The following is an 18,035-nucleotide window of genomic DNA, read 5'->3' as shown; positions in this document are numbered from 1 at the left end:
CTGCTAGTAACACAACAGCATTGTCACTGCACTGTTAAGAAAAAGCCTCTAAAAGCCTTTCAAAATGTCGCAAACCCACAGCCTCGTCGGGAACCACGCAGAACAAGTGTCCATGTACCTCTCTATTTGTGTACTGTACCTCCTTTCAGATCGGCCGAGGCTCCTACGTACTGGAAGTTGTCCATGTTGATGACGTCGATGATGGGAGAAACGACTCTCGTCTTGTCCTGAGAGGGAAGGACACGGACAATTTCATTCACCAGGACGACAAACTCATTAGTAAGTCTGAGCTGCAAATCCCGTCAAGCACGAGGAGAACAATAAGAAAAGCAGCAGACGACTTTGAGAAGTAAATAGTGTCCTCAACAGATTCATATGTTTAGTGTATCTTCTATATTTAGTTTATCGCTGTGTTTACAAAGCTCTGCCTCCTCCACGCCAAATCAAACCCTGCGCAGGAACCCACACAGCCACATCACGCTGCAGTTTAAAGGAGGGATTTCCGAATGACATCAACAGAAACAAACTTCCCGTACTGATCGAGTTAGTTTACGTTGGGTTGAGACATTCTGATATGACACACGAGGGTTTCACCCACGAAGTGGAAGTACAGCAAAGGAAAGAAAGTCAATTCCTTTAACAGCAAAATGTTTTCGATTTGGCATCGCGGCGTGTATTAACTTGGGAATGACAAACCAGCACGTTTGGGAGGATCAAATGCGGAATCAGACCATTTTCACTCATATCAGATGAATATTTAAAGAGCGACCTCCATTTTTACACACAGTGTCCCACTTCACTCTGAGATCACATTTAATCAAGAAGTTCCCTCTCAAGTCATTGCGAGCAGCCTTCACTTTAAATATCAGCACACATGGAGGTCAGTTTCTGCGTGTTCTGTTGAAGGACTGGCCTTTTGCAGCTCGCCGTGGTTAGAAAAGGAGGAAACAAGAACCGATCTGTACACCTGGTGTCTTGGATGGAAAACTGACTGTCAAAAAATGTTCTGTCTTACTGTACATACTTACTGACAACATGTAATTCTACAGAAGGAGTAATTTTTTTAGATTAAAAAAACCTTTCTGCAGGTGTAAAAATGTGCAAAGAGTACAAACACTGCTGTTATGGAAGTCCTGTCATGTGCTCATGATTGTGAACAAGACAATGACTGACTGCCAGCTGCAGGGGTGCTGCTTTGTAGCTGACCTCAAATAAATCCCCCCGCAGATATGAATAACATTAGCACTACTGTGAAGCAATTTTGAGCACAATGTTTTACATTTTTGAAGACCTCCTGCGATGAAACTCAGGGTTTTAACCTTGTTAACATGCATATATTGTGTTTTTTTATATGCAACAGGTAATATGATACGGGTAATAAGCAGGCAATGCTATGCAGTGTTTCTGCTTTGACACTGTGGAGGACTGAAATAAATGTCACTGTTCACTGATTCAGACAGCCAGGGTGTCACACGTAAGGAAGCAGTCCCGTCAACTGGTGGAGGCTACGGTGAAACCAGGGGTATCCGAGGGGAAACCAGGTGTAGCTACGCATCAATATTTACACGCTAAGTTTCAGAATTTTCAAAAAGCAGAGACGTGTTCTGTTTCCAGTCACAAAGATGAAAAGGAGACATGGTGAGCCTTCATGTATTACCACACAGAGCCGGACTGCAGCCTGCACTCATCTTTCCCAGAGTTCTGTTTGCCACAAAACTTAGATTGTTCCATCCATTTATCTCATGGGAAAACTTCTTAATACGAATTTAGATAAAAGATGAATTTCTAGGAGTTTAATTGATGCCTGGAGAGGAACTTTAAAACACTGCCATAGACTGTTCGGGAACCTTCCACCCTGAAACATTATTAGTTATTGGCTTTTCTGGGACATTTTGTAGTCGGGTTTAAAACTCTTTAAAGCACACTTACAGTGAAGTTAAGATCTGACTTTGTCCAACTATAAAACACACAAACCCTCCTGAGGGAGACAGAGTACATCCACTTCAGGCCACTGACCTCTGAGCCAGTTTAAGTGTCTCTTAACATCACAACCCAAAAAAGTTCACTGTCCTTTCATTGTTATTCTGGCTGGACTTGTCCATCTTCGACTTTGTATGCTCTGTGCGTATGTGTGTTTGTGTGCGTGCGTGCCTGTGTTTGTGTGTGTGTGTGTGTGTGTGTGTGTACCTCGGCCACTCTCTCCAGCAGCGGCTCTAGCCAGTGGTCATTACATTCACAGTGAGAGTCCAAGAAGGTGAGGACTGGTGCTGTGGCAGCGTCTGCACCACGAACCCTTGAACGCATCAGTCCTGAGAGAAACATCAGTTACAAAAAAAAAAAAAAAAAAAAATCAAAAAACACATTTTGCTGCCAAACAGAATGACTTCAACCCTGCCGCACCATAAACATGCCAAAAATGATTGCACTGGGATGAAAAGGCTAGAAAACTTTCCTCTCCTCTTCTTCTAATTACCTTCTCTGCGGTCGTTTCTCAACACACGCACTTTTTCTATCTTCCCCAGCAGCGCTCCGTCCTCCGCTGAAACACACACAAAGCAGGTGCCACACAATGACACACACACACATCACATTCACACCGTCGTCTTATTAGGTTTGCTTCTGTTCATTACTCACGATTATCACTGTAGTCGTCAACCAGAATGATCTCTTTGACCAAGTGAGGAGGGCTTTTCTTCAGGACGCTAAACAGAGAGAGAATTCATAGGAAGATAAAAAGCATGTAGAAAAAAAAAATCTAAATAGAGAGGTTGTTGTGGTAAGTCAACAGCACACACACACACCATTAACCTACCTGACCACGGTGCGCAGCAGAGCGGAGCGAGCTTCATTGTGGAAGGTGATGACGACGCTGGAGGCCGGTAGGTCCGACTTCCATTGTTTATGCCTGCAGCTACACACACAAGAAACCACACAAATTAGGAGTAAAAAGACAGAAGAAGTACAAAACGACAGAAACATAAATGCCTGCATGTGTACAAATGCACTGGAGCACAAACACTCCTACACACATAAGCGCACAGCTGAACGTGTGAGCAAAGCTGCGAGCTGGAACCGCTCCCTGAACAGATTCTGAATACATGAACACAATGACTAGGATTCAGGACACACCGGCTCTGAGACACACACACACACACACACACACACACACACACGCGCACACACGCACACACGCACACACGCACACACGCACACACGCACGGTATGGTCTGCTGAAGCCGGGATTGACAGTGGGTTTTACGGACCGTGGGGCAAAAATCCCATGAGATCATGTATGTGTGTGTGTGTGTGTGTGTGTGTGTGTGTGTGTGTGTGCGTGTGTGTGTGCGCGTGTGTGTGTCCAACAGAGACAAATCCTCACCCTGACTTGAAAGTGAGAAACATGGGTGATAGGACACTAGATGAGACGAGCAGCCAAGGCGAGGATAAAGAGGAGAAATGGGGCATTTATCATTGTGGGGCAGCCTTTTCCCACCTAAAACTACAAGCAATCCGTTAAATCCTTTTGTAACACCCTGTACACTCTGTATACTGTATACAGCCATAACATGAGCAGATGTGTATGTGTGTGTACTGTATGTACACACGTGTGCATACAAAGAATCCAAAATGAACCTTTATGTATAATTTAAAAGACTGCAGACAAAGAGGTATTCTTAACAGGCTTAAGCACGCACCAGATGCTCTGTTTAAAAAGTACAGCACATCTTGAATGCACAGTCCACGGGGTCACTGAACTGTCTGTGTGCATGATGTGTGCGCTGCTTTTGTCCCTGCACCGCGTCTGTCGGAGCAGCATCAGCTTTAAAAGGCTGGAAACAGTCGATATGCAGCTGCATCAATCTTGACTTGACCTGCACATTTCTTGTACTGGCAAAAAAAAAGCCCTAATTGCTGTGTGTGTGTGTGTGTGTGTGTGTGTGTCATATAGCTGAATAAACCTACAAGTTCTTTTGATCTTGTGTAGAAAGGCCTGATGAAGCTGTCCTGGCCTGAAAAACCTCCAACTATGCTCTTTTTAGTGAACAACCTTCACAATCAGCGCCGCTGCATGCTGTGCAAATGACACATCACTGCCAGATCAATAGGAGACACACTGCTACTCTTTCAGTGGGCTAATGGCTCCGGCTGTCTAAGTTATGTCAATACATCAGTGAGGCCACACCACTGCCTGTATAAGAACAGGCTTTGGATCGCACGGCTAAAACCACTGACTGAGCACGGTGACTTACTCACTAACTTATAAATCACTGGGCCTCATGCGAGACCATGTTTGTATTCTTTTTCATCCTAAACCTCTTAACTGAACAAAGTTGATGTAAATCGCTCATTTCAGCCTGATGAATAGGACCTGTTCATGAGGAGGCATGCGTTAGCGGGATTTGGTCATTAGCATAATCAATGTCTGGCAAAACTACTATTTACAAGAGACCGCTCTGTTTGCGGGCATGTTTCATTCACAAAAGATGTTAACAAACAGTAAAAAGAAGAATATAATTGAGCTATGTTTTCTATTTTGGGATCATATTTAAACTCAAACTCCTTAAACGGCTCATACTTAAGAACAAATCTGTCTGTGTGAGAGCTTCTTGTATGAGACTCATTGTGTTTGTTATAAAGACTATAAAACCACATTCAGCATCACTTCGAAAGTGTTAACAAATGCATTAAAATGTACCCGAAACTAAGAATAGCAGTGAAACTGCTGCTGCTCTTCCTCCTGTTAAAACACTCAAATGATTGCCATTTCTTTGCCAATAAGACAAAAAATGATTTTTCCATAATGTTCTCTCCTCTCTTCAGAGCAGGCTGAGGCACGGCCAGGAAACAAAAGCAAACTGCAGCGAGGATGTGTTCCTCGTACTCAGGGTATGAAATAAATAACTCTCTGTTCTCTGAGAACAGGTTCAGGGTGTTTCGGAGCTTCCTGGTTGGCTCAACAGGTGAGACAACAATCTTTCACTTGAAACCAGCGAAACAGTAACACCACCACAGGAGTCGGACCAGAGTCAGACACGCTGACTCACAGCCAATTCATGGCACAAAATGAGCATGTTACATCAAGATGATTTTAGTGCCATGTGCAAAAAAGCAAAGTATTGTTTGAGGCTTTAATGTTTACAACTTCGACATTCAAATCTTATCTGATCCGTGTGAACCCTTGAAACGCTGTCCGTTGCTTAGCTGTGGGCTCCGTTGTGGAAACATTTGCCCAGAATGAACTTTACCTCAATGCTTTATTCAAGAAAGCAGAGCGGAGTGACAACACGGCTCCAGACTCTGCTCAGGGAAACACTGCCAACTTCAGGGAGCTTTCAAGCTAAATAATGTTAACTTAAATTCTACAAGGAGCGAGACAGCGTCAAGGATTAAAATATCTAATAAAAGGGATCCAGCAGACACTGTGCCACAATTTATTTTTGTCTCTTCACCCACTGAACAAGCAGAACAATCGGCAGCCATTAGCTGAGGTTCATGTTATGAATGGAGCAGACGGTGACAGTGTGTGTCTGCTCTGCTGCTGCTTCCTGGTTTCATCTGATAGACCACAATAGAGGGAGTTTCCAAGAGATCTTATCCGGTTCTTGCACCAATTAGTCAAATAGACAGACAACAAAGGACAGCATGTACACACAGAACCCCTGCAATTACGCATGCAAACCGTGACGGTTAAGGCGGCAGAATTGTGGCCCAGTCACATCAGCTGATGTGTGTGTGTGTGTGTGTGTGTGTGTGTGTGTGTGTGTGTGTGTGTGTGCGTTAATGATGTTAACACTCTCTGCAATAGTACAGATACATACTGGTCATGTCTTGTGTCAGGCACGGCTCGGTCCATACGGAGCTTGTCGCTCTCCACCTGGTTGAACTTGTTCCTGGCATACGGATCCTGACCTGGTCGGACCACTGTGGCACCAACGTACAGATCCTGGTCGAAATCCTGCCAGCGCACCTTACCTGCACACACACAAACACACACACACACACACACACACACATATATAAAGCACACAGCAATAAAGGTCGATAGAAGTTGGAAGGATACACTATTCTGGTGCTTTCTTGCTTCTGTTATTCACCACATCTGTGGTTAAACTGAGATGACGGCTGGAAAGATGGAGCAAAGGACTGATTTCTAAATCTTTTTAATCTGTGTTGTTAAATACAGCAGGGGGCATCTTATGACGTGGATAAAGAGCAAGCAGAGGAAAAAATGAATTCTCACTCCATGTTTCAACTTTCAGATAAACACTAAACTATCAGAGAACAGCATACTGTGTGTCCAGGTTTTAATGAGAAGCAGATTCTCAATGCGACTCTCTGGTGAAATACGTGTTAAATAAACACGGCGTATCCAAAAATAAAAGCCGCCACCGCAGACGAAGTTTAAATCTTCACAAAAGGCTGAAAATGTGTCTCAGGAATGAATGGGATTATACATGAGTGGGAATATGAAATGCAGGCAGCAGTCTGGCTGATGCAAGAATCCTTCACGACTGACAGGAAGGAAACTTTGCAGCGTCAAGCTGCTGCTTGACAAGGCGGCAACATGGCACTGAGGAAAGCTGACATGAGATTTATGCTGCTCATATGCGAAACTGTGCAGAACAGAATTCAAACAACAAACACAGACAAGGCGAGACTATTTTAGCAAAGCCAGAAAACACAAAAGAACATTCATTATGCATGGCACCGCGCAGGAAAAAAAACATTCCCACTGAATTTACTTAGTTACTGTGGCCTGAAATACAAGTTTGGAAAATATGATATTAAACATTATCTAACACACACACACACACACACACACACACACACACACACACACACACACAGAGCACACTGTGTCTGTCTGACCAGATTACTGAGATCATTGCTCACTAAACAGAGAAAGTTGTCATGTTTAATTTCACAGTTTATCACTGACTGCTGAGACACAGACACACACGAATAATAATACAACTAATTAGCCGGGTGCAGCTGCTATGCTAATGACTTGTGTTAAGCATATGGCAGCGTGAGATTACACTATCTCAGTATGGATGAGTATGTTCGTGGCAGACAGACAGACAGACAGACAGACAGACAGACAGACACTGAGCCTGACGAGGAAGAAGGAGCCAGCTATTGTGTGTGTGTGTGTGTGTGTGTGTGTGTGTGTGTGTGTCTGCCCTGACAGCATGTGAAAGTGTCTGGCATGCTAATTAGTTAAAGCTCGAAAATGATGTGCCTGCGACTGTATAACGGCGCCTCAGAGCCTCAGAGCTGCATGTGCCAGAGTGTGTGATGTCCTTGCTGATATCTCTGTTTAGTGGCAGCAAGTAATTAATGTTGCGAACTTAATGTTTCAACTCCTCACTTTGCACGACTTTCGCTCACACTTTGAAAAATCTCTCTTTTGCGGTCTCTCTTTCAGTCCGCCTGTTTTCCTCAAAGCAGATTTAACAGGCCGCTCTCTCGCTGGGATTTACTCATTCACTTGACATTTTTCCGATAATCTCTCGGGCCATTTCAGCAGGTGCACTCATTGTGACCGAGCTGGTGCTCTGCTGCTTCTGGCTCTGTGCTGGTGAAAGGTGCAGCCCGTTGATTTGAACGCTTTTCCCTCTCGTCACTGAGCTGTTTCCACCCACAGCTGCTGCTGACTGGTTGTTTTGGTTTGTTGCAACATTTTCTGGAAACCCCTTGATGCTGTCGTGTTTCCAACTGATGGTAACTGGCAGGCAGGACTCGCACTCAGAACCGTTCCCTCGATCTGTACTGAACCATGAAGCCTCCGCCTACCGGCTCAATGCGCACACGCATGCACACACACACACACACACACACACACACTTCTTATTTGATGCACTCCCCAAAAATGATCCAAACAAAACCTTCAAGGGGAACTTAAACCTGGATTGCAAGACTTTAACACATAAATGTAAAATACTTAGAAATGAACCCTCACACAACACTGATTAAACCTGTCACCGCCAGATAAATCTCTCTGTGCTTCACAGTGTGCAGGAGTTTTTAAATCTGACGGCTGTGGCGACATTCCCGCGCTGGTGCTCCAGTAGTGCTGCATTTCATGTCACCCAGCAAAGATGGGTTTGCCAGAGCTGAAAGGGGAAGCGACTACAGCTACTGTACAGTAACTAGCAGCAGGATGGAGCCAGAAGGGGGAGACAGATTTCCCGTACTGCCGGTACACCAGACTGATGCTCAGTCGACATGCACGCGGGTATTTTTCAAAATCCTCTTCCGGGGTGAACGTGTTGACGGGGACGACAGGAGTTTTTGCCTCGTGATGTGCCGTTATCTCTTTTGCAATGGTGGAAATGGCCAAAATATTGCTGGCGCTAACCTTGCTTCTCACATGGACTTCTTACATGTTAACACATAAATTTATATTTACTCTTCCACTATCGGGAGCAACACAGGCATCAGAATGCGCCTCAGAGGCATATGGTAAATAATCCGAGCTGGTCGGCCCTCTAATAGCAGGCAGCCCACTGGTAATATTTTTTTCAGGCTTCTGATGGCCAACGTAGCTTTAGGGTCATATCACCACCTGTTGTTTGGCATGCTCTTGACAGGGCTTCAATTATGTTTTTGCATTTTCATATGGACAGAGACTCAGAAACTCAGCTTTCAAAAACAACCTTGTGTGTGTGGACTAGGCCTGAAAAGCAGCGTCTTCCACCCAGCTTTATTGTGTGCTTTGTTGAACTTGCAACCCCACCCAACAGCGATAGCTGGGGGTCCTGGAGTAAACTTCTATATCAAGGCAGCAAAGTGAGAAGTTTTTCAAATCGTGCAGTTACCCTTTAAAAATGGACGCGCTTCAATTTAACGATAATACAGACAAAATAATCAGAACAAAACATGAACTCAGTCAATCGATTAGTCATTTGACAGAAAGTTAATCAGCATACATTTTGATTATTGTTTCATCTTTCACTGTCCACTTTCTCAGATGTGAGGACTTGCTGCCATTTTCTGTTTTGTATCATTCAAAGCAAAATATCTTTGGGCTGGTTGGACAAAACAAGCTATCTGAAGATGTCAGTCTGGGCTTTAAGGGGCCATCCCCTTCATCTCTCCATCTCCCTTTTCCTCTTTCTTTTTCACCACCTCTTTCCTCTTCTTCTGTCTCCTCTTCTAGTGAGCGTTTGCATTTGTCTGTGTGTGTGTGTGTGTGTGTGTGTGTTGCGGCTGATGTTGTGATACGTCGCCGTCGTAATCGTGTAAAGTCACCCTGAAGTTGAAATGCCCCCACTTCAACATTCAAATTGGATTCCATTTCCACTGCTGGATCAGATAAGAGAGTGTGTGTTCAGCTTTAGCAGGTCACGGGCTTGTGAAGGAGGGGCGGCTGAGGATGAGAGCTGCATGAGAAATGGCTGCTCAGAAACTCCTTGTGCTGTGACTTTTCAGCTCGGCTCTACGCTGCTGGACTCTGAAAAAAATGTGGTCCTTGTGTCTCAGAGTCTGGGTGGAGACGCATAGCTGGGTTTGCGGCGAGATTAAAATGGATCCCTGAATTATTTTGGATAAATTTGCAGCTCCAGCATTTGAAGATTGTGTCAAGCTGCAGGCTGTATTGAATTGTCTGCTCTTCCTCTGTGGTTATTCAAACATGGTAAGGTTAAGGAGGCTGAGGATGTTCATGTTCTGCTGGTAATAAAACTCGAAAACTATGCCACTGTGTTACCACATTTTAAAATGGTTTTGGTTGTGGGAGCATGATGTGGAATACTTTCTGGATGTATGACTGCGGTGTGCAGTGTCTGCCATGCACATGCTGCACAGCTGGGATGTATTTGTCCTGCCGTTTCCTTTAGTACAATCACAACCACGAACAACGAGGGGCTGAACTCTCTCCAGATCCTCAGGCAGATCCTGGTCAAATATCCTGGCTTTAAATATGATGAAAAGATGTACCTGATAGCTTAGTTTTTTTGTTTGTTGAGACAAAACAAGGTTCCCTGCTTTCAAACACTCAGTTCAGTGTATTTATTAATAGGATCCACTCCCAGCATCATCATACAGTCATGTCATTTAGACAGAGTACGGTTGGAGTGCATGATGGGTAGTGAAGTGTCCTACCTGGCGGCAGAGTCTCCAGGCTGTGAGACTTGTCATCCGAGTTGTGAGATTTGCTCCGACTGGACGAGTCGCTGGAGCCCCAATCATCCTGAAACGAAGCAAATAAACAATTAGACGCGTCTCACACACACACACACACACGCAACCATGGATACACACAGTTTAATCTGGATGCAAGTAAACAGGAGAGGAAACAGGAGAGCGGCTGAGAGATATCAAAGTCAGGGGAGAGGAGTCTGTCAAATTGTCACAGTGTAAAATATCAGGACCTTAGTGGAATCAACTAGTCTTGATTTAATGTAAATACAGTACGTTAAAACACTTTTTTTTTGTAGTTTGAAGAAAAATATGATGGAAACTTGCTGTGCCTCTTTTTTGAGCGCTTCATTCAGCGAGACCATAAAGTGATGACAGTCATAAGCAGTCCACTCAGGCTGAGTCCATTTAAACAACAGGATGTCCAGCAAGCGTGATTCTATCGGCCCAAGATCAATGCTGTCTTCTAGCAAAGCACCCGATGAATACACGCTCCCTCCCGTTCAATCATCAATAATTGACTTCATCAGTGCACTGACAGCCGCAGCACAGTGATGTCGATGCTCTCACCATTTACACAAATGGACAAATGACCGAGCCGTCCCTCCTTTGTGTCCATCTGTGTTACTGTTGAAGCCCACTGAATCAATACACTGGCAGGCACAGCAATTAGCACCGTTCATTCCCTGTCCAGACCTCTGCCATTGACTTTAGAAAACTATTGTCCAACTGTCTTATTTGCTCTGCAGTCCCCGTTCACCTTCAGCCTCGCCAAAACGCTGTATTGATCTGTTTTCTTCCGTGCCTCCGGACAACCAATGACAGTGTGACATTAGAGACAACCGCAAACAGGATTTAACAGTTTATTTCTACACCTGAGACAAGTGGTAAAGGGTGGAAAGAAAAAGGGATTTTCACACTCTTTTTCTGTGTATTCTGCTTTTTAGGCCTTTGCAGTTCTTGCAGCAAAATAACTGCTGTTGTTTTCTTTGACTCTCGCCCATCATTTCGCTGTGTGCCAGCCTTTCCATTCATCTCCTGCGGACAGTGAGTCAATCTGTTCTAAACGGACTGACTGACTGAAAGAAGATTAAACCATCGAACACCCACAACTACTGTAAAAAAAAAAAAAAAACCCTACATAAAATCAATTTCTATAAGTGTTCATGACAGCTGTGTGCACAGTCAGATGGTAATGCTCAGTGTGGGATGAAAACCAAAGCTGGCAGTATACTCGCAGCAGAAATGCATTTTGACAGGTTCTGAGGGGAAAACAGGACACATTTTCAGGTGAAGTAAAGTTCCAAATTGGCTTCAGACTTTTGCTCCGTCGGGCTGTTTTGTCTCACTGACATTTTATGGCCAACTCTTCAAACTAAAACGTTTCATGGCTCCGCGTTTCGAGCGTGCAAAATCTTCCACCTCTAGGGCTGATCAAGTGGAGATTAGAAACCTCAGGAACATCTTCGCCTCTTCAATCTCCAGATTTTTTCACCGTTTTTGAGTGTCAGTTAACATGCAGGGAGTAGACTCACATTTGCGTGCGCCGACTTCTTTCACAGTGGTGTGATTCTGTCAAATTTAGCGGGCTGTTGTAAGTACACCACCACCGTAATGTGACAGACACCAAATCAGAAAACCGCATCAGCTGAAATGCGCATTTCTGTCTCTCAGATCAGGCCGATCATGTCTGACATGTCCGATGTTCAGCTGCCTCTCCGCACGCCCGGATGCCTCACGGTCCACAGGTTAGGGCCTCTTCAGAGACATCTAGAAACAGTGTAGTGGAAGCTCTGCACCTCATGAGAAAAGGTCCCCCCCGAAGCACCTGTGCTCATGTGCAGCATCATGTGCAACAACAAAGTAAACACGAGCGAGCGCAAAAAGACACACACACGCATGCGTACTGTGCGCCTTCCCACGGGGCTTTGTACCCGAGGCCTGCAGCTCTGAGGAGAACAGGCAGTAAAAATTCATCATGCGACTTTTCAATGAGGACAAAGTTAAGTAAATATACGACCCGGACGTTAACCCCATGGAACAAACAAGACGTCACGTCCTACCCACCTCTCATGTGTCACAGCCGTAAAGCACAGGCATCGTTTATAACACTAACGATGGCGCCGGCCGTGTAGGTGTGTCAGGTGGGCTCACCAGCATGCACCACAGGCCGTTTTCACAGACCCACAGGTGTTCCTAATAATACATACAGATGCTCGGTCACAGGAAGTGTGTGACGCAGCATGAACAACACCAGGATCCTGACACGGAGGCAGCCAAAAGCAATTCAGCCATTCATTTGATGCTTAATACCTGAGCCTTCACACCTGTGACGTGTCACCATGTCTTAGGCCTACCTTAGCAGCACTTAAATGCAATGCTGCTTTTTAATGTCTCTCGTCTTTGACAAGTCCTCGGTGTCTTTTTGAAGCATCTGAATTCAGCAGTAAAGTTTAAGTTAATAGTAAAGCCATAATATTATCAGACTGTGTGAAAAAACCCTGAATTTAGTTCCTTCGTACCCGTCTGCTGACAGGCTACCAACAGTGTTTTGATAGGTATGATAGCTTGAGCAGCTGCTCTCAATTTGCAGTCCCTTTATACAAAGACCATTTCAATGACAGACAGCTGGCTGAACAAGCAACTTTACCCACAAGGATATTGCTGACAGCCTGTTGAATATCCACTCATTTAGTGCTGAGCGTTGAGAGACTATCAAAATAAAGTGACGCCCTGTTTTCCTGTGAGGAAATGCACCACTTTCTCTTCTGCTTTTTCTTGACTGCTCAGATTTACGACATCATTTCCTAATACATTAAAAGCGTCCATATTCTCCTGGGGAATTAAACTCTGTTTCAAGTCCCACGCCTTGGTTTGCTTGCATTCAACTCGCTCATGAGGAGCTGATGCTGGGAACAGATCAAAAAGTAATTCTACCTGATGTGCTTGTAAATGCCAAATACTTGTTTCATGACTGCAGTTCTGGGTTCACCAGGTCCACTTTCACTTGTTTTGCTGCAGACATTCATCGTTTCACTTTTTGTTGACATAGTGAGAAGAACAAGGTGACGGAAGGGCAAATACGAGGAAGCGAAAGGCGGACAGAAAGCAGAAATGGGGAGCAAAAGAAGAGTGAATTGCAGGAATGTAATGAGAACAGTGATCAAGATGCATCAGTGCAGCCTGTGAAACACCGGCGGTGATTTATGGGAATTGTAGTCCATTACAGATCGCACCGAGACAGAAAGCATTAGGAGATTATGAGAACAATGCATTGCTTTAAAGACCAGTACGCATGATTTATCAACAAATGATTGCTATAAATATGACTTATCAGTGATTGGAACATGATTTAAAAGGGCGAGGAGAGAGCAGATGTTGGGAGAGCTATTCTTTACAACTCACATCACATGAATGGCTTTGAAAAGCTCTTAGTGAAAATAGCCCCAGCCTGTATCTGCCTCTCCTCCAAACAAAAATGTGATTGATTCACGCTGGGCACACGTATAAAAGCAAACACATACACCTCAGTGTAGCAGCTCCAGCCAAAGATATTGGACACGGAATAAAAGCAGTGTTTAGAGTGACCGTTAACTCCTGAACAACCAGTTTTTCCCTCCATGTAGGGACCAGGTCAGTGATGTTTAGAGGAGTAGCTTTGGGAACTCTCTCATTTGCTTCTTTACAGTGTGTTCGATGACCACTCTCATGTCCGGATGGTACATAAGAAGCTGCAGCCAGTGGTCGCTTAGCTTAGCTTAGTGTAAAGACTGGAAACAGCAAGCCAAGCACTGTCCAATGAAAACAACAGGAAAATCTACCTCATAGCACATCTAAAGCTGATGAATTTACACGTTAAATACTGTTTGCTGATGCTGTACAAAACCTGAAGTGTAAAAATGACCTGTGTGAGCTAAGCTAAGTTAGCAACTCCTGGCGATAAACGTCATTTACTGCACAGGCATGGGAGGGTTATCAATGTTCTCCTTTAATGCTAGGCAAGAAATTGAATGAGCTTATTTCCCAAAATGTCAAAATACTCCTTTAGAAGCCGACAGGGTGACGTTAGGACTTCAGTTTTATCATCTTATACTAAAACTATCACCAGACAGTTTCCAATTATTGTTTAACTTTACCTTCTGGGGAATAGTTTTTCTTCTATTTTGACACGTCTGCCCTCTTTAGTCCTTCCCTGACGGCATCTTTCTCCTCCGTTCATCTCTCCCTCCATCTTTCTGTCTTTGACATCTTTTTGTCTCTCACTTCATCTTTCTCTCCTCTGCTGTCATTCTGGCAGCAGTTTTCTTCTGGTCTGCCATCTGACAGATGGTCATGACACACAAAAAGGCAAAGAGACACACACACACACACACACACACACACACACACACACGCACACACACACACACAGACACACACACACACACACACAGACACACACACACACAGACACAAAGACACACACAGAGACACACAGAGACACACAGAGACACACAGACACAGACACAGACACACACACACACACACACACACACACACACACACACACACACACACACACACACAGAGCTCATTCAGAGCACGACATTTGATTTGTCACTGTGGTGTAAAGTCAGTTCCTGTCCGGCTCTCTGAGCTGAAGAAAATCTCATAAACGCTCCGCTGAGAGAAGATAAGATAAATTAAATTCACGATACTCCACACTGGTCATATCACCTTTTAACATTCTTTATAAAGGCACGTAAATATGTGCGTGAGGTAAAGCTCCTCTTTGTGCTGTTTGGTTATCTTTCAGACTTGTTTAATCAGGCTTTTCAGGATTTCTCTCCCGCGGCAGTTGGTTTGTTGTCCTGGTTCGAGCCACCTTTCAACAACTCTTGCGGGTGTCCGTGCGCCTGCGGTGAGGTGTTTATCTCCGTGCTTTGTTGGTTTATGCAGGGCGCCATCAAGCATCTGACTGCACATGGTGCGACAAAGACTTCGTATTCATTAAGAAAGAAGGACAATTTTGGTCGTTTTTTGCGTCACGCTGCTACCACAGGGCGGCAGGAAATTAAAAGGGTCGGTGAGAAAATAACACCTGACAGGTTATGAGCAGCAATTTCACAATATGACAAAGTACAGGCTGTGTGTCAAAGCACCTGAAGTCATCTAACTACGAACACACGCCGAGGCTGTCAGAGCCAATTTCAACGCTCAGATTCCAGTCGGATGTCAAAAGAGCAGTGGAAGGAATTTCAGCTTAAATCTGCCTGTTGCACGCGTCAAAAGCAAATGTCTGCCTTCCGTGCTACAGCTGAGCGTGCTGAACGCATCTCTGGCTCTCCACGTCGTGACTTCGCATGAACTCTGAAGAGAACTGAGAGCTCCTCTTCACTCCTCCTCCGAGCAGTGTCCAAAACATATTTAAATTCCCGTCAGTGAAAAGGGAAAAAACACAAATCTTTCAAGAGTGTACACGAGGGGAAAAAGCCACATTAACCAGCCAGAATTAAAATGTCTATTTTTAGTCAATTCAGAGTCAAATTTTTGGAGCAATTAGCAGGAACGATCCACTCTGCCAACTGGAAGATGTACACAGGACACAACAGAGCTCCCACACCTGCTTCTCAGATAATGGGATGGACTTTAAGCCCTCGACAGATCAGACACAGTATGTGTGCGTGTGTGTGTGTTAACATGTGTCAGTTCATATTTGTCTATGTGGGGGTTTGTGAGCTGACATGCATTAGTGTGTCAGTCTGGTTACACGCATGGTTATCCGTCTGCAAGTGAGTGTGTGTGTGTGTGTGTGTGTGTGTGTGTTTGATCCAGTCTTGGTCGAGCCTCTAATAGTCAGAGTATAATCCACAGTAATCTGATCACATCCACTGATAGAAGCCAAGAGTTCACCAACACACACAAACAGAGCACCCCCAGGCAGTGTTTGCTCATACACAGGGATGAAGCCAAACACGAATGCAGATAAAAATGAATGAGAAACGGATGTCATGCCCCCCCCCCCGAAACACACATAATTACTGTACATAGAAGCGTGTGTGAAAAGAAAAGAACAGCTTTACTGATGCAGCAAAACACACGTTAACATGGGACTATTTCCTCTGCAGTCAATTCAAACTCGAGCCAAAACTGGTTTGGATTTCACAGCGGAGATCCAGATTAAACCATGTTTCTGATAAAACAAGCACTGCCAACGCTCCAATTTGCTCTGTAACCTTAATTCATCACAAAATCCCTCCAAGAGACAACGGTACGGCGCATCAGGCATCAAGAGCAGCAGGAAGAGGAGTTCACATCCCACAGTGATGGCCAGCAGCACACAGTGAACAATACACCACACTGCTGAGCGTCGTCAGGACTGAAAACCAAGCTGAGATTTAATTTGTTGCTCTGTTTTCTATTATGCTGTTATATCTGGTATTGGTTGTACGCCAAGAGACGGCTGAAATTACCTTGAAAATGGGCCTGAGCTCCGCTTCTGTTTTTCAATTGGGAAAAGTGAACAAAATGTAATTAGCCCATTAAACTAATTTACCCCTAAACAAGACTAAGAGTCTACAGCCACGCTAGCAGCTCTGTGAGGCTATACTTAGCCACAGGAGCGCTTTGAGCTAAATGCTAACATCAGCATGCTAACATGCACACAGTGACAATGGTTTACCATGTTCACGTTAGAGTAGTGTTAGCATAATAAGATAAGACTTTATTGATCCCACGCAAATTAAGTCGTTACAGCCAGCAAGTATTACAGAAAGCAAGAACAGTGGCACAAGATAAAAAAGTGTACAGGATACAGAATAGGATGTACAATATGTACAGATTAGAAAACTAATAAATACCATAAAAATCCTACTGCCATAGAAAGTACTATTGGGAATATTCTTATGAGGACAAACAGCTGCCGGCATGCCCAAAAATGCACCAGAAAAGAAATAAATGGATACAAAGATGCACTGTACTTTATACCTGCTAGTTAAATTAAGAGTTCACTTTAATCATCACTACGACCCCCCTGCCTTGCCAGATAAACATCACAAACGCAGCGTCGGGAACGACTGACTGACACCTGAAGCCCGGTGCCAGCCTGCTTTTAACTTTTTCACACTTGACCTGGAAATGAACTCACCGCGGTCACAACCTCAAGAACGAAAACCGGAGAAAACCAATAAATAACCACAGAAGCAAAGAAAGGAGGAAGAACAGAGAGATGCTCAATTTAAATCACGTGGGCAGATTTCACTCTTACTCATGCTCATAATATTTTCTCCGCGGGGGAATTCCTCATACAAAACCTCTGTGTATTCACCAAATTCAGACTTTGAAGTTCTCATAGTTTACAGAGCAGGCCTGTGTACATGTGAATGAGTACGTGTCACACGGCCAATCACGAGAGACAAAGAGCGCTGTGTTTATGGGAAGGCAACTGACAACTTGGAAAACAAAAATTAGGTTGCAAACCACCATCTCGGTGACCAGTACAATCCCTCCACCCTCCCAGTATACCAGCAGGGAAACAAAACTGGGGTCATGTATGTATTTTGTACGTCTTCATTTGAGGGACTGGCTGCGCTCACACTGGGACGGTGTTAACATCCCTGATTCAGGCTCCCTGCAGTGATGCTGTCCTCTCCCGTTCACACTGAAAGCTGTTTATCCAACACCAGGAAGAATCTAGAACAAGTCACATTTTCTTCCTCATCTTTAATCACAGCACTGTGTCCTCGGTCCACACGCACGCACGCACGCACGCACGCACGCACGCACGCACGCACGCACGCACGCACGCACGCACGCACTATTTTCTGGCAGTAGTTCAACATGAAAGCAGAGAAAGAAGCTTGTTGCTGAGAGCAACTCTTAAAAAACAGCCATGACTGGGATGTCATTACGCA

General features: G+C 44.5%; 1 protein-coding gene across 1 annotated transcript in view; it reads right to left on the bottom strand.

Annotated features, from left to right (window-relative positions):
* galnt2 (UDP-N-acetyl-alpha-D-galactosamine:polypeptide N-acetylgalactosaminyltransferase 2) overlaps nucleotides 1–18,035 on the bottom strand; it is a 52,073-nt gene that overhangs the window by 13,737 nt on the left and 20,301 nt on the right. Inside the window, exons 2-8 of the mRNA XM_076726213.1 lie at nucleotides 10,108–10,195; nucleotides 5,820–5,973; nucleotides 2,813–2,911; nucleotides 2,635–2,702; nucleotides 2,474–2,539; nucleotides 2,188–2,309; nucleotides 140–227 (exon numbers count right to left, since the gene is read on the bottom strand). Of these exons, the coding sequence (XP_076582328.1) occupies nucleotides 140–227; nucleotides 2,188–2,309; nucleotides 2,474–2,539; nucleotides 2,635–2,702; nucleotides 2,813–2,911; nucleotides 5,820–5,973; nucleotides 10,108–10,195 (685 nt within the window). The remainder of the gene's footprint in view (nucleotides 1–139; nucleotides 228–2,187; nucleotides 2,310–2,473; nucleotides 2,540–2,634; nucleotides 2,703–2,812; nucleotides 2,912–5,819; nucleotides 5,974–10,107; nucleotides 10,196–18,035) is intronic.

Source organism: Chaetodon auriga, chromosome 1 (genome assembly GCF_051107435.1).
Source record: "Chaetodon auriga isolate fChaAug3 chromosome 1, fChaAug3.hap1, whole genome shotgun sequence".
Lineage (NCBI taxonomy): Eukaryota > Metazoa > Chordata > Actinopteri > Chaetodontiformes > Chaetodontidae > Chaetodon > Chaetodon auriga.
Note: the sequence above shows the minus strand (reverse complement) of the source record. Positions and strands in the feature narration are given on the sequence as shown.